Consider the following 15,630-nt stretch of genomic DNA (forward strand, 5'->3'; position numbering starts at 1 on the left):
CCACCAGGAAACATTTGGGCATTTCACATTTGGGCTCTGGTTTCGGATGCGAAGTCTGCCTGGCTCCCTCTGCCAGGCAAGTGGAAAAGGCAGGAAGAACAGCTAACAGAGGTGACAGCCAGGCAGGAAGGAGTTGGCATGCCCCACTGGGACCCTGGTGGAGGATGAGTGGAGGGCAGGCACCGTCCAGAGCCCACGGCAGCCAAGCGTGTGTACACATGTGGAGACCACCTGTGTTGGACTCATCTGAGGCCCAGCCAGCCAAGCTAGTCTCACCATCAGGGCAGCCAGGACCTGCTCCGCCAAAGAAGTCACTGGTAGAAGCTGTTGATCTGCCTTTTGTATTTCTGGTGGACGAAGTGTCGTTTAATCTTTGTCGTCGGGCCTGCCCAGAAAGGAGAAACCGGTTCAGATGTGGGGGTGAAATAAGAGTCTGTGTACCCTGGGTGTGACCAGGCAGCAGGATCTCGTGGCTGGGGCTGGGCTGGTGGCTGGCCATGCCCTCATCTTCCTGGGGCACCGCCTTTGCCATTTTCGGGGATGGCAAAGGAGACCGCCTGGCTTCACACACACACACAGCTCCCTTTCTGGGAATAAAATCTCAACTCCTTAGCACAGCTGAACGTGACCTCTCTCCACCCTGACTTCACAGGCCTCCCAGTTGTTCCCACGATTCTCCAGACACCGTCCTGCCTGAGGGCCTATGTACCTGCTGCCCCCTCAGCCAGGAATATTATTCCCCTTTGATTGTTTGCCCAAAAGGCTCCTTCTCATCCTCTGAGTGTTACCCTAAGGACCGCTTCCTGAGAGCAGCCTTCCCAGATCCTTCTGGCCAAAGCAGCTTGCTGTCCAACCTCTGATCCATCATCCCTCTAGTCCACTGTCACACCTGCTACACTGCCCAGTCTTCTCACCTCCCTGACACATCAGAGTCTGAAACTACTGGAGGTGGGGTTAGGGGGAGGTGGACACCATCTCCCTCTGTGTGGCCCCCCCTCGGTCGGCAGCTGGTCCCACAGACCCACTGACTCCCAGAATAAGACATGTCTCCTCAGCGCCCACAGGGCCCTGGACTGTACCACCAGGGGACCAGCCTCCAGGTGTCAAAGCTCTCCAGGCCACTCACCTAGCTCTCCGCCACTGATGGAAAAGTCCTTCTCCAAGATGACCCACTTCTGAATCTTCTGTGCATTGGAGATGGCTTTTTGGTTGACAGCATTGATGCCTTTCTGGATGGCCATGTGGACCATGGGGTCTCGCAGGTCCAGGATCTCAGACACCGTGGTCGCCTGGCTGCCCACCTCCCGGCAGAACTTGATCGCCTCCCAGTTCAGCGTGTCCAGTGGCTCTCCGGTCATTTTGTCGACCTCACACTGCCCCCGCGACACCCCTGTCACAATCCCTAGTATCCAGCCCCAAGGACCAAGATGCGGCTTCCCACCTGCTGGAAAACCCACGTTACCTTCAGCGTCAGGAGGATGCTCAGGAACTTGGCCTTGTCGCCCACCAGCATGGCATTACTAATGATGGGGATCGTCTCCTTAACCAGGTTCTCGATGGGAAGGGGGGCCACGTTCTCGCCACCGGCTGTGATGATGATTTCTGAAACGAGGCGTGACTGGGGGTGGGTTCAACCAGGACAGCCCAGGAGTCCCATGCCTTTGCAGATCAGACGGGCCCAGGTGTCGGCAGCAGCAACCACTCCCCTGAAAAACCCCGGAAGCAGAGGGGCACCCCTGCCCTTGGCCAGGACACTCTCCATGTCCTTCTCCAAGTCCCAATCACTCTGCCACTCCTCCCCCATCTTCTTCAGATTCCCATCAAGCATCCACATCCTGAATATTCCACTTGGACAGCATCTTATCAACTCCTGGCCTGTTCCTTGGTCCCCCGTACCCTGAACCAGGCCCTCTGGTATGCCCTTGCCTGGAAAATAGTCAAGCGCTTCTGACCATGCCCTGTCTCTCTGTCTCCTGCTGTTCCCCATCGTCTGGCAACTCTCAAAGACCCCAAGTCCAGGCTCCTCACAGGGGTGTGTGGTGCCTTCCTAATTTTGGCAGGCTCTTAAAGGATTGTGTCACTGTCTCCCCCTGCCTAAAATCCTTCAGGAGCTCCTCTTCCTGCCCCAGACACAGTCTTCACTTGTTCCTCCATCCTGGGACAGCTGCTGCTTCCTGTTCCACCCACCCAGACTCTCTCCATTCCATCCTGTGATCTTGCAGTCACCTCCGCTGAGGTCCTTATAGCACTAGGAATGATCCGTTTGAGCCCATGATGGACATCTGTGATATCATCTGCCCGGTGACTCCTCCATCCTTCGAGTTTCTTTAGAGAACTACCCTCCATCTCTGTGTGATATGGGGAGGGGGTGGGCTGCTGGGGTAAGCCTGTGACCACATCAGACCAGTCAGTGTATTTCGTCCTCTACAGTGATTCATTCTGAGATGGGATACTGACCCAAGAAGATCCAGTGAGAATCAGGCATAAAACTTGCTGACGCTGTTGGGAATAGTACACTCTTTCCTCAACCTTTGGGTGTTACAATGAGCCTAGACTGTTGGCAGCCATCTTGTCATCAAGTTGGAAAAGCCTCCTCAAGAATGGCATCAGGGAGCTCCCTAGTGGTCCAGAGGTTAAGAATCTAGCTTCCAATGCAGGGGATGTGGGTTCAATCCCTGGTCAGGGAACTAAGATCCCACATGCCATGCAGCAACTAAGCCCTTGAGCCACAACTACTGAGGCCACATGACAAAGAGCCTGCATGCTGCAACCAAGACCAGATGCAGACACATAAATAAATGAATAAACAGACAAGGATGGCATAAATACAGAGGGGGACTTGGTCACAGAAGGATAAAGAGATTCTTGTGATGTCATTTTGGCACCTGGATCCAGCCATGCCTGAGGCATGCGCTTTTGGACTTTCCAGTTTTGAGCCAGCAGCTTTAATAAACCTGCTTAAGAAGGGTTTTCTGTTGCTTACCACAGAAATGATGGTAACGTAGCCCTCCTACTGAACAGTTACAGCCTGTGTCAGGCTCCATGCCAGATGCTGTACATCAGAGGTTGTGGGCTAAATTCCACAATGCTCCTTCTGCCTGTTTTTGTAAAGACACGAGCTAAAAAGTTTTTACATTTCTAAATGGTTGGAAGGAAATCTAAAGAAGAACAATATTTGTGATACATGAAAATCCTATGACATTTGTATTAGTGCATGGCCACGACCATAGGTCTGGACATCAACTGCGGCTGCTTTTGTCCCACAGCTGTCAGACACCCTGTATCCTGCAAATCCAAAATATTTATACATGGGCCCTTTAGGGCTTCCCTGGTGGCTCAGTGGTATAGAATCTGCCTGCCGATGCAGGAGATACAGGAGACATAGGTTCTGTCCCTGGCTCGGGAAGATCCCCTGGAGAAGGAAATGGCAACCCACTCCAGTATTCTTGCCTAAAGAACCCCATGGACAGAGGAGCTTGTCGGGCTACTGTCCATGGGGTCACAAAAGAGACACGAGTTAGTGACTAAAACAGCGACCAACTTTATGGGAAAAGTTGACTGACCCCTGTTCCGTATCATTTCATTTAATCATGATGACTCTGTAGTTACTGTTATCCGTAAATGACAGGGGAGGGAACAGAGGTTTGAGGCCCAGTATAGGCTTCTTTCCTGGCTCCATCCTGCTGAGGGCCAGATGCTGGGCACAAGGACAGCACTGGGCTGGACAGTGCACGGGCTGGGGTGTCCCTGTACATCTGTGTGAGCACCCATCCCCATGAAAGGTGGCAAGGCAGAGCCTTCAGTGTTCAAGGCTGGCCTGCTCGCTGGAGGCCCCTGGGAACCCAGCCCCAGTACCTTTGATGCGGCCGGTGATAAAGAGGAAGCCCTGGTTGTCCAGGCGGCCCAGGTCCCCAGAGTGGAGCCAGCCCTCCTTGTCAATGGCCTCCATGGTCGCGTCTTCCTGTTCCAGGTAGCCCATGAAGACATGCCGGCCCCAGAGGCAGATTTCCCCCACGCCATCCTTGCTCGGCTGATACAGCATGTTCTTACACCCTGCCACAATTTTGCCAGAACTGCCAGGGGACAGGAGGAAGGAAGACTGAGACTCGGGGGGCAGGGGCCGAGGTCACCTGGTTCCTGACCCCTGGCTCCGCTGGCCTGGGCTGGAGCTGCCGCTGCATCCTCCCCAGAACCCAGTGGGTGCTTGTGACTATTGGCTGAGTGGAGAGAGGGCTGGTCCCACCAAGGGAGTCAAATTCCCAAAAACCTGGTGAACTGGGCTTCTCTGGTGGCTCAGTGGTAAAGAATCTGCCTGTGATGCAGGAGACAGCGAGTTTGATCCCTGGGTCAGGAAGATCCCTGGAGAAGGAAATGGCAACCCACTCCAGTATTTTTGCCTGGGAAATCCCATGGACAGAGGAGCCTGTTGGGCTACAGTCCATGGGGTCACAAAGAGTCAGACATAACTGAGTGACACTTTCACTGGTGAACTGGGAAGCCCAGTGGAGTTGTAAGTTGGTTTTATCTTCACGTACATGGCAGAAAGACTTCCCAGCAATGGGATTCCCCAGTGTCCGAGTGGTTGGTACTCCATGTTTTCCCTGCTGAGGGTCTGGGTTCCATCCCTGATCGGGGAACTAATATCCCGCAAGCCACACAGAATGGCAAAAAAAAAGAAAGAAAAGAAAACCAACCAACCCGAGCAACAAAACCCTTTCTAGAAAACAGGAATGTTGCCCTGAATGCAGTTACCAGGACAGCTGATTTTAGGTAAAAGGACCAGCCAAAATCTCTTTAAAGTTACTTCCACAGGACAGAGAGCACTAGTGAAATCTGGATTTTTGTGAAATTCCTTTCGTTAGTGATACCACTTGGGAGGGTGGTCTTAGGATGGAGAGAAGGAAGTATTTTCTTTCTGCCTGGCTGAGATCTCTTCTATTGGCAGTTAGAAGGGTCGGTGGTTTTAGGGTGAAGTGTAGAAACTCCCATAGTCAGCAAGTGGAAAAAGAAGGCAGGCCTGAGATGCTTAAAATGTATATGAATGCATAAATGTGGACTCTGGAAAAAGGGTACAGGTGAACAGACATAGAGAACAAGTGTATTGACCCCACCGGAGGAAAGGCAGGGTGGGATAAATTGGGAGATTGGGATTGACATGTATACACATGTATACATGACAATGTATAAGATAGATAACTAATGAGAATCTACTGTATAGTACAGGGAACTCTACTCAATGTTCTGTGGTGACCTAAATGGGAAGGAAATACAAAAAAGAGCAGACACACACACACACACACACACACACACACACACACACACATGACCAAGAACTTCCAGGTGTACAAGCTGGGTTTAGAAAAGGCAGAGGAACCAGAGATCAAATTGCCACCATCTGTTGGATCATAGAAAAAGCAACAGAATGCCAGAAAAATATCTACTTCTGCTTCATTGACTACGCAAAAGCCTTTGACTGTGTGGATCACAACAAACTGGAACATAGTTAAAGAGATGGGAATAATAGACCACCTTACCTGTCTCCTGAGAAAACTGTATGTGGGTCAAGAAGCAACAGGACATGGAACAACTGACTGGTTAAGAATTGGGAAAGGAGTATGACAAGGCTGTATATTGTTACTCTGCTTATTTAACATATATGCAGAGTACATCATGCAAAATGCCAGGCTGGAGGAATCACAAGCTGGAATCAAGACTGCCAGAAGAAATGTCAACAACCTCCCATATGTAGATGATACCACTCTCATGGCAGAAAGTAAAGAGGAACTAAGGAGCCTCTTGATGAGGGTGAATGTTGGCCTAAAACTCAACATTCAAAAAACTAAGATCATGACATCTGATCCCACCACTTGATGGCAAATAGAAGGGGGAAAAGTGTAAGTGGAAATAGTGACAGATTTTATGTTCTTGGGCTCCAAAATCACTGCAGCCATGAAATTAAAAGATGCTTGCTCCTTGGGAGGAAAGCTATGACAAACCTAGACATCACATTAAAGAGCAGAGACATCACTCTGCCAACAAAGGTTCATATAGTCAAAAATATGGTTTTCTTATATGAATGTCAACATTCTAGGAATCAGCGAACTAAGATGGACTGGAATGGGTGAATTTAACTCAAATGACCATTATATCAACTACTGTGGGCAGGAATCCCTTAGAAGAAATGGAGTAGCCATCATAGTCTACAAAAGAGTCTGAAATGCAGTACTTGGATGCAATCTCAAAAACAACAGAATCATCTCTGTTCGTTTCCAAGACAAACCATTCAATATCATGGTAATCCAAGGCTATGCTGCAACCAGTAATGCTGAAGAAGCTGAAGTTGAATGGTTCTTTGAAGACCTACAAGACCTTTTAGGACTAACACCCAAAAAAGATGTCCTTTTCATTTTAGGGGACTGGAATTCAAAAGTAGGAAGTCAAGAAATACCTGGAGTAACAGGCAAATTTGGCCTTGGAGTACAGAATGACGCAGGGCAATAGCTAATAGAGTTTTGCCAAGAGAACATACTGGTCATAGCAAACACTCTCTTCCAACAACACAAGAGAAGACTCTACATGTGGACATCACCAGATGGTAAACACTGAAATCAGACTGATTATATTCTTTGCAGCCAAAGATGGAGAAGCTCTATACAGTCAGCAGAAACAAGACCAGGAACTGACTGTGGCTCAGATCATGAACTCCTTATTGCCAAATTCAGACTTAAATTGAAGAAAGTGGGGAAAACCACTAGACCATTCAGGTATGACCTAAATCAAATCCCTTATGATTATACAGTGGAGGTGATGGAATTCCTGTTAAGCTATTTCAAATTCTAAAAGATGATGCTGTGAAAGTGCTGCACTCAATATTTCAGCAAATTTGGAAAACTCAGCAGTGGCCATAGGACTGGAAAAGGTCAGTTTTCATTCCAATCCCCAAGAAAGGCAATGCCAAAGAATGCTCAAACTACCGCACAATTGCACTCATCTCACACACTAGTAAAGTAATGCTTAAAATTCTCCAAGCCAGGCTTCAGCAATACGTGAACCGTGAACTTCCAGATGTTCAAGCTGGTTTTAGAAAAGGCAGAGGAACCAGAGATCAAATTGCCAACATCTGCTGGATCACCGAAAAAGCAAGAGAGTTCCAGAAAAACATCTATTTCTGCTTTATTGACTATGCCAAAGCCTTTGACTGTGTGGATCACAATGAACTGTGGAAAACTGTGAAAGAGATGGGAATACCAGACCACTTGACCTGCCTCTTGAGAAACCTGTATGCAGATCAGGAAGCAGCAGTTAGAACTGGACATGGACCAATAGACTGGTTCCAAATAGGAAAAAGAGTATGTCAAGTCTGTATATTGTCACCCTGCTTATTTAACTTATATGCAGAGTACATAATGAGAAATGCTGGGCTGGAGGAAGCCCAACCTGGAATCAAGATTGCCGGGAGAAATATCAATAACCTCAGATATGCAGATGATAACACACTTATGGCAGAACGTGAAGAAGAACTAAAGAGCCTCTTGATGAAAGTGAAAGAGGAGAGTGAAAAAGTTGGCTTAAAGCTCAACATTCAGAAAACTAAGATCATGGCATCTGGTCCCATCACTTCATGGCAAATAGATGGGGAAACAGTAGAAACAGTGTCAGACTTTATTTTTTTGGGCTCCAAAATCACTGCAGATGGTGATTGCAGCCATGAAATTGAAAGACGCTTATTCCTTGTAAGGAAAGTTATGACCAACCTAGACAGCATATTAAAACTCAGAGACATTTTTTGTCAACAAAGGTCCGTCTAGTCAAGGCTATGGTTTTTCCAGTGGTCATGTATGGATGTGAGAGTTGGACTATAAAGAAAGCTGAGCATGGAAGAATTGATGCTTTTGAACTGTGGTGTTGGAGAAGACTCTTGAGAGTCCCTTTGACTGCAAGGAGATCCAGCCAGTCCATCCTAAAGGAGATCAGTCCTGGGTGTTCATTGGAAGGACTGATGTTGAAGGTGAAACTCCAATATTTTGGCCACCTGATGCAAAGAGCCAACTCATTGGAAAAGACTCGGATGCTGGGAAAGATTGAGGGCAGGAGGAGAAGGAGACGACAGAGGATGAGATGGTTGAATGGTATCACTGACTCAATGGACATGAGTTTGAGCAAACTCTGGGAGATGGTAAAGGACAGAGAAGCCTGGTGTGCTGCAGTCCATGGAGTCACAAAGACTTGGACACGACATAGTGACTGAACAACAGATAACTGATTCACTTTGCTATACAGCAGAAAGTAACTTTGTAAAGCAACTATGCTCCAATAAAAGTTTTTTTTTTAAAAATGTACAAAGAGGCTTCTTATGACTTCCTGATTAAAAACTTTCCTAGGAGTGTGGGAAAACTCAGAAGCTATACAAGTTTGATGGGTTCATCCAAGGAAAACTAAAAAAAATTCTACACAGGAAAAAAAGAAAAAAACCACCTGTTTAAGGAAGGACTACTGTTTGGTTTGGAGGAAAAAAACAAAGCTCAAGTGGGCATTTGGGTTTTACAGAAAACAGACCCAGGTGCAGTTATGGACTGGAAGGGGTGGATACTGATGTACAGAGTAAACAAAGAAGCAAGAGATGGTTTTGCCAGATTGGGAAGATCAGACTTCGATTTCACTAAGTTCAAAGGTGAGTGGAACCTGGCCAAACACGAGAGGAGACTCGACCTTGCAGTATGGTGCTGTTGGTAGGGGACAGGGGGTCAGGGAAGGACAACCAGGAGGTCCTGTGAAGGAACATGGCTCCCAGACTCCGAGTGGAACTCGCCTTTGGTGTTTTACTGTGTCAGTGTAACTGGTCTCCATCCTGCAGTCCAAGCTGAGCTAAGCTTGGGAGAAAGCCAGAGGGGCCTGGGGACATGGACAAAGCACCTTGGAGATGAAGGGTCCCTGGGTCTCAGGAGGTCAACCTGGGGTGGGACATCTGGAGGCAGAGCTCTCAAGTGACAGATAGGGAGGGTACATACATAGAATGTTTGGGAGAACTCCCTCTTTGTCCGCGGGCTCTCGGACAAACTGGGGCTTCCCACAGTCATGAAGATTTGGAGCCTGGAGGCTGGAGACACCAAGTCAGGATTCATCGTAGCCCAGAAACCCTCCACCTCTATCCCCTTTGACCCAGCATTGCCAGAGGACCAGGTGTCTGCCCAGGAGACCAGTACCTTAGAAACTTGTAGTTTTCCGAGGTGGATATGGAGTGGGGTCCTGAGCTTTCACTCATACCATACACCTCGCCTATTGGTATGTCCAGGCTTAAAAAGAACTCAGAAGTCTCCTTGTTGAGGGGTGCGGCCCCACTGATAAAAATGCGGCAGTGATCCAGGCCAAGGGAGTTCTTGATTTTGGTGAACACGAGTGCCTTTGCCATGCGGTAGCTCATGGAAGGGTCATGTTCCCTGTGAACATGGATGCCAAGGAAGGTTCTGTAGCCACAGAGCCACATGGGGGGGATGGGACCCAGCTGGACCCCTCACCCACCACCCTCCATGCCTGGCCCCAGCGGTCCTGCCACTTACCCTGGCATCCTTTTCGAGTTGACCTTGAAGCCAATATTCCTTGCCCACAGAAACACCTTTCTCCTCAAGCTTGAAGACTTGCCAACAGTCTCCTTTATCTTCTCATGCATCTTTTCCCAAATTCGGGGTACCCCCAGGAAGGCAGTAGGCTTTACCTCTTGCAAGGTGTTGACCAAGGTGCCCTGCTGGGTACAGAGTTTGGTCAGCAACACCTGCACCCCAGGTGTCCATCTCTCCCCAGCCACTGAGGGCAGCCCAGGAGAACTTTCTCTTGGCTTTCTGGACCAAGGTGAGCTCCTGATCCACAGGAGCCAGCCCATTGACTAGCCAGTGGCCAATCAGTTTAACCCGTTCTCCCTGGGGACATAGTGGAGCATACAGACTGGTAGAATATTTTTGGAAGGCAGTGTGACAGTGCTGTTAACATTTTAAATACAGCTAGGCTATATTCTGTGGGTGATAGAACTCAGCTGGACGAAAGACTCCGATTCACAGAGAAACACGTGTGAGATGCTCTTAGTGCATCATTTTGTAATAAAATGAAAACAGGCTACGTAGCCAGTGTGGGGGGGATTGGCTGAAGAAACTGTGGCCCAAGCATGAAGTGGAGTATCATGAAAGATTCTCCCTCAAATTGATCTACAGGTTCAATGTCATCACTATAAAAAATAGGCAAGCTATTTCATACCAACTGACAAGCTGCATGGAAATGCAGAGGACCTAGAATAACCAAAGCAATTCTGAAAAACAAAATCAGAGGACTTACTATTACTTGATTTTGAAACTGACTATAATGTAGGGTGATCAACTGTCCGGATTTGTCCAGAACTGGAGGTGTTCCTGGAGTGTGGGGTTTTTACTTATGAGCCGGGAGAGTCCTGGTAAACAGGGACAAGGTGATCTCATCACCAAAAAGCTAGGAAAATAAAGTCAGTGAGGTTTTGGTGTAAGGATAACATAAAGATCAATGAAACAGAACTGAAAATCTGAAGATGAATCTTTACATTTATGATCAATTGATGCTCAATAAAAGTGCCAAAGACCAACAAACAAGTAGAGAGTTTAGCTAACTTAGAGCGTTCCTGCCAGACACAAAAATTACCTCAAAATGGACCACAGACCTAAAAGTAAGAGCAATTAACAGATCTAAAAGCCCTCCAGAAGAATACATAAAAGAAAATCTCTGTGCCTTTAGATATAGTATGTGAAGGTCATTTAGTCATGTCTGACTCTTTGTGACCCCATGGACTGTAGCCCACCAGGCTCCTCTGTCCATGGAATTCTGCAGGCAAGAATCCTGGAGTGGGTTACCATTTCCTCCTCCAGCCCTGAGGGTAGGCAATGATTTTCTTACAAATTAAACCAGAAGCATGAAAGGAAAAAAAATCAATAAATTGGAGAGTTAACACTCATTAGAGGTGAACATTTTCTGCTTTTCAAAAGACACTAGTAAGAAAATGAGAAGACACGCCACAGAACTGGGAGCAAGTATTTGCAGAACCTATATTTGATAAACAATTTGTATGAAGAACACAACATTCAACAAGAAGATGTACAACTCAATTTTTACACAGGCAAAACTGTGAACAAGAGATTTTTCCAAAGAAGATACACAGATGGCCAATAAGCACAAGAAAAGTGGCTCACTATCATTAATCATTTGAGAAATGCAAATTAATAGGAGAGAGACCACTTCACGTCTGCTAGGATGGCAATAATAGTAAAAACAAAAATAGTAAGAACAAGTGTTGGTGAGGATATGGAGGAACTGGACCTCTCATACACTTCTGGTGGAGATGTAAAATGGCACAGTCTCTTTGAAAACACTCTGGCAGTTGCTTAAAATGTTAAGACAGGGAAGTCCCTGCAAGTCCTGTGGTTAAGACTCCGTGCTCCCACTGCAGAGGGCACGAGTTTGATCCTTGGTCAGGGAACTAAGATCCTGTGTGCTGAAGCCAAAAACAAGTTAAAACGGCTTTGTTCCTAGTGCTAAGTTGCTTCAGTCATGTCTGACTCTTTGCAACCAAATGGACCATGGCCCACGAGGCTCCTCTGTTCATGGGATTCTCCAGGCAAGAATGCTGGAGCGGGTTACCATTTCCTTCTCCAGGGGGTCTTCCTGAGCCAGGGATCAAAGCCCCGTCTACTGGGCCTCCTGCACTGCAGGCAGACTGTTTACCGCTGAGCCACTGGAGAAGCCCATTGCTACTTCTGAAGATATGCACATTCCCAGTAAGTGGGGTAAACATGAAGACGCAAATAGCTTCACATCAGTTCAGGTCAGATTCTACTGCCAAAAATGTTTGGTTTGTGGAGGGTTTTGGAGCTGGGGATACTGAATTAAAAAAAAAAAAAAAAAAAAACAACGCTACACACACACACACAAATTCTGCCTTTAGTACCATTCACATTTTAGTCTTAGGTAGTTCAGTATACAGTCTGCAAGTCCGTGGACACCATGACTTGGATAAAGATAAAAACAAAAAGAAGGTGGTTAACTGATTCACATGCTGCTAAAGGGGAGCGTTAGCTGAGGACAGAGAAGGAACCCCTCACCCTACCAGATCTGGGCCTTGATGGAGCCATCCACCCTTCCAAGCTGCCGTTAACCTTGACCCCACACCCCCAGATCTGGGCCCTGATGGAGCCGTCCACCCATCTGGGCTGCCCTCAACCTTGATACCTTGAGAGCGTCTGGTTCAGCAAAGTAGATGAAAGCCCCGACCTTTATGGGCACCCAGACGTCCATCATCTGAGCTGCGATGTGGCTGAGAGGAAGGTAGCTGACCACCACCTCCTGCTTTTCGGGGGCATAAGCCAGGTTGTAGACCCTCGCCACTGACCCCGCTGTCCACGTGATCTAGAACACAAGCTGAACTTAGGATCCAGTGAGATCCGACATACTTCCTCCTCCTCCTCCTCACCTGAGGGCTGTTTAAATGCAGTTCTTTAACAAACGCAAGGCACCTCCTAAACGCTAGGCACTGCTGCTGTTCTTTACAAACATTGAGTCATTTAGTCATCTTAACACTGGGGTTGATAACTGTGATTCTCCCCCATCGTCGAGATGAGAAACCAGAGGCACAGAGAAGTTCACTAACTTGCCTGAGGCTGGGACAAACTGTAAACTACAGTGGGCAGCTTTGGGGGATTACCAGACACCCCTGGATCCAAAAGGAGACCCTAGAGTCAGGATGTCAGAAAATCTGAAGAACTCAGTAAGTGTCTCAGAAGCAATCTTGACTCTTGGGGCTTCCCTGCTGGTCCAGTGGTTAAGAATCCACTTTATAATGTGGAAGATCAGGTTTAATCCCTGGTCAGGGAACTAGGAGCCCACATGTCGCAGGACAGCTAAGCCCGTGCACCACAACTGCTGAGCCTGCTTGCCACAGTGAAAGATCCCACATGCCATGACTAAGACCCAACACAGCCACACACACAAAAGAAATCCTGACTCCACCATTTACTAGCTGAGTGACGCTGGGCTATTTTCTTAAAATCCCTTGGAACCTCTATTTCCTCATCTGTAAAATGGGCACAGAATTTCCTTGTGCCAACATAAAATTAAGAAACCAACACTGTCCAAAAAACAAAAAGACCACCCTTAATCCCACGGAATAAACACCCCAACAATTAGTGTATTAATGTCTTTCTTTAAAAATTAAAAAAAAATTTTTTCCATTTATTTTTATTAGTTGGAGGCTAATTACTTTACAATATTGTAGTGGTTTTTGTCATACATTGACATGAATCAGCCATGGATTTACATGTATTCCCCATCTCGATCCCCCCTCCCACCTCCCTCTCCACCCGATCCCTCTGGGTCTTCCCAGTGCACCAGGCTCAAGCACTTGTCTCATGCATCCAACCTGGGCTGGTGATCTGTTTCACCCTAGATAATATACATGTTTCAATGCTGTTCTCTAGAAACATCCATCCCACCCTCATCTTCTCCCACAGAGTCCCAAAGTCTGTTCTGTACATCTGTGTCTCTTTTTCTGTTTTGCATATAGGGTTGTCGTTACCATCTTTCTAAATTCCATATATATGTGCTAGTATGCTGTAATGTTCTTTATCTTTCTGGCTTACTTCACTCTGTATAAGGGGCTCCAGCTTCATCCATCTCATTAGGACTGGTTCAAATGAATTCTTTTTAATGGCTGAGTAATATTCCATGGTGTATATGTACCACAGCTTCCTTATCCATTCATCTGCTGATGGGCATCTAGGTTGCGTCCATGTCCTGGCTATTATAAACAGTGCTGCAATGAACATTGGGGTGCACGTGTCTCTTTCAGATCTGGTTTCCTCAGTGTGTATGCCCAGAAGTGGGATTGCTGGGTCATATGGCAGTTCTATTTCCAGTTTTTTAAGAAATCTCCACACTGTTCTCCATAGTGACTGCACTAGTTTGCATTCCCACCAACAGTGTAAGAGGGTTCCCTTTTCTCCACACCCTCTCCAGCATTTATTGCTTGTAGACTTTTGGATAGCAGCCATCCTGACTGGCATGTAATGGTACCTCATTGTGGTTTTGATTTGCATTTCTCTGATAATGAGTGATGTTGAGCATCTTTTCATGTGTTTGTTAGCCATCTGTATGTCTTCTTTGGAGAAATGTCTGTTTAGTTCTTTGGCCCATTTTTTGATTGGGTCATTTATTTTTCTGGAATTGAGCTTCAGGAGTTGCTTGTATATTTTTGAGATTAATCCTTTGTCTGTTGCTTCATTTGCTATTATTTTCTCCCAGTCTGAGGGCTGTCTTTTCACCTTGCTTATAGTTTCCTTTGTTGTGCAAAAGCCTTTAAGTTTAATTAGGTCCCGTTTGTTTATTTTTGCTTTTATTTCCAATATTCTGGGAGGTGGGTCATAGAGGATCCTGCTGTGATTTATGTCAGAGAGTGTTTTGCCTATGTTCTCCTCTAGGAGTTTTATAGTTTCTGTTCTTACATTTAGATCTTTAATCCATTTTGAGTTTATTTTTGTGTATGGTGTTAGAAAGTGTTCTTAGTTTCATTCTTTTACAAGTGGTTGACCAGTTTTCCCAGCACCACTTGTTAAAGAGGTTGTCTTTTTTCCATTGTATATTCTTGCCTCCTTTGTCGAAGATAAGGTGTCCATAGGTTCGTGGATTTATCTCTGGGCTTTCTATTCTGTTCCATTGATCTATATTTCTGTCTTTTTGCCAGTACCATACTGTCTTGATGACTGTGGCTTTGTAGTATAGTCTGAAGTCAGGTAGGTGATTCCTCCAGTTCCATTCTTCTTTCTCAAGATTGCTTTGGCTATTCGAGGTTTTTTTGTATTTCCATACAAATTGTGAAATTATTTGTTTTAGTTCTGTGAAAAATACTGTTGGTAGCTTGATAGGGATTGCATTGAATCTATAGATTGCTTTGGGTAGTATAGTCATTTTCACAATGTTGATTCTTCCAATCCATGAACACGGTATATTTCTCCATCTGTTTGTGTCCTCTTTGATTTCTTTCATCAGTGTTTTATAGTTTTCTATATATAGGTCTTTTGTTTCTTTAGGTAGATATACTCCTAAGTATTTTATTCTTTTTGTTGCAATGGTGAATGGTATTATTTCCTTAATTTCTCTTTCTGTTTTTTCATTGTTAGTGTATAGGAATGCAAGGGATTTCTGTGTGTTAATTTTATATCCTGCAACTTTACTATATTCGTTGATTAGCTCTAGTAATTTTCTGGTAGAGTCTTTAGGGTTTTCTATGTAGAGGATCATGTCATCTGCAAACAGCGAGAGTTTCACTTCTTCTTTTCCTATCTGGATTCCTTTTACTTCTTTTTCTGCTCTGATTGCTGTGGCCAAAACTTCCAAAACTATGTTGAATAGTAGTGGTGAGTGTGGGCACCCTTGTCTTGTTCCTGATTTTAGGGGAAATGCTTTCAATTTTTCACCATTGAGGGTAATGCTTGCTGTGGGTTTGTCATATATAGCTTTTATTACGTTGAGGTGTGTTCCTTCTATTCCTGCTTTCTGGAGAGTTTTAATCATAAATGGGTGTTGAATTTTGTCAAAGGCTTTTTCTGCATCTATTGAGATAATCAT

The 15,630-nt window shown here is 46.0% G+C and overlaps 1 protein-coding gene across 1 annotated transcript in view; it reads right to left on the minus strand.

Annotated features, from left to right (window-relative positions):
• Positions 1 to 311: 311 nt before the first annotated feature.
• ACSBG2 (acyl-CoA synthetase bubblegum family member 2) overlaps positions 312 to 15,630 on the minus strand; it is a 33,163-nt gene continuing 17,844 nt past the window's right edge. The window contains exons 7-13 of the mRNA XM_061152165.1: positions 12,241 to 12,417; positions 9,558 to 9,739; positions 9,204 to 9,437; positions 3,856 to 4,073; positions 1,463 to 1,602; positions 1,127 to 1,373; positions 312 to 385 (exon numbers count right to left, since the gene is read on the minus strand). Of these exons, the coding sequence (XP_061008148.1) occupies positions 312 to 385; positions 1,127 to 1,373; positions 1,463 to 1,602; positions 3,856 to 4,073; positions 9,204 to 9,437; positions 9,558 to 9,739; positions 12,241 to 12,417 (1,272 nt within the window). The remainder of the gene's footprint in view (positions 386 to 1,126; positions 1,374 to 1,462; positions 1,603 to 3,855; positions 4,074 to 9,203; positions 9,438 to 9,557; positions 9,740 to 12,240; positions 12,418 to 15,630) is intronic.

This window comes from Dama dama, chromosome 9 (assembly GCF_033118175.1).
Source record: "Dama dama isolate Ldn47 chromosome 9, ASM3311817v1, whole genome shotgun sequence".
Lineage (NCBI taxonomy): Eukaryota > Metazoa > Chordata > Mammalia > Artiodactyla > Cervidae > Dama > Dama dama.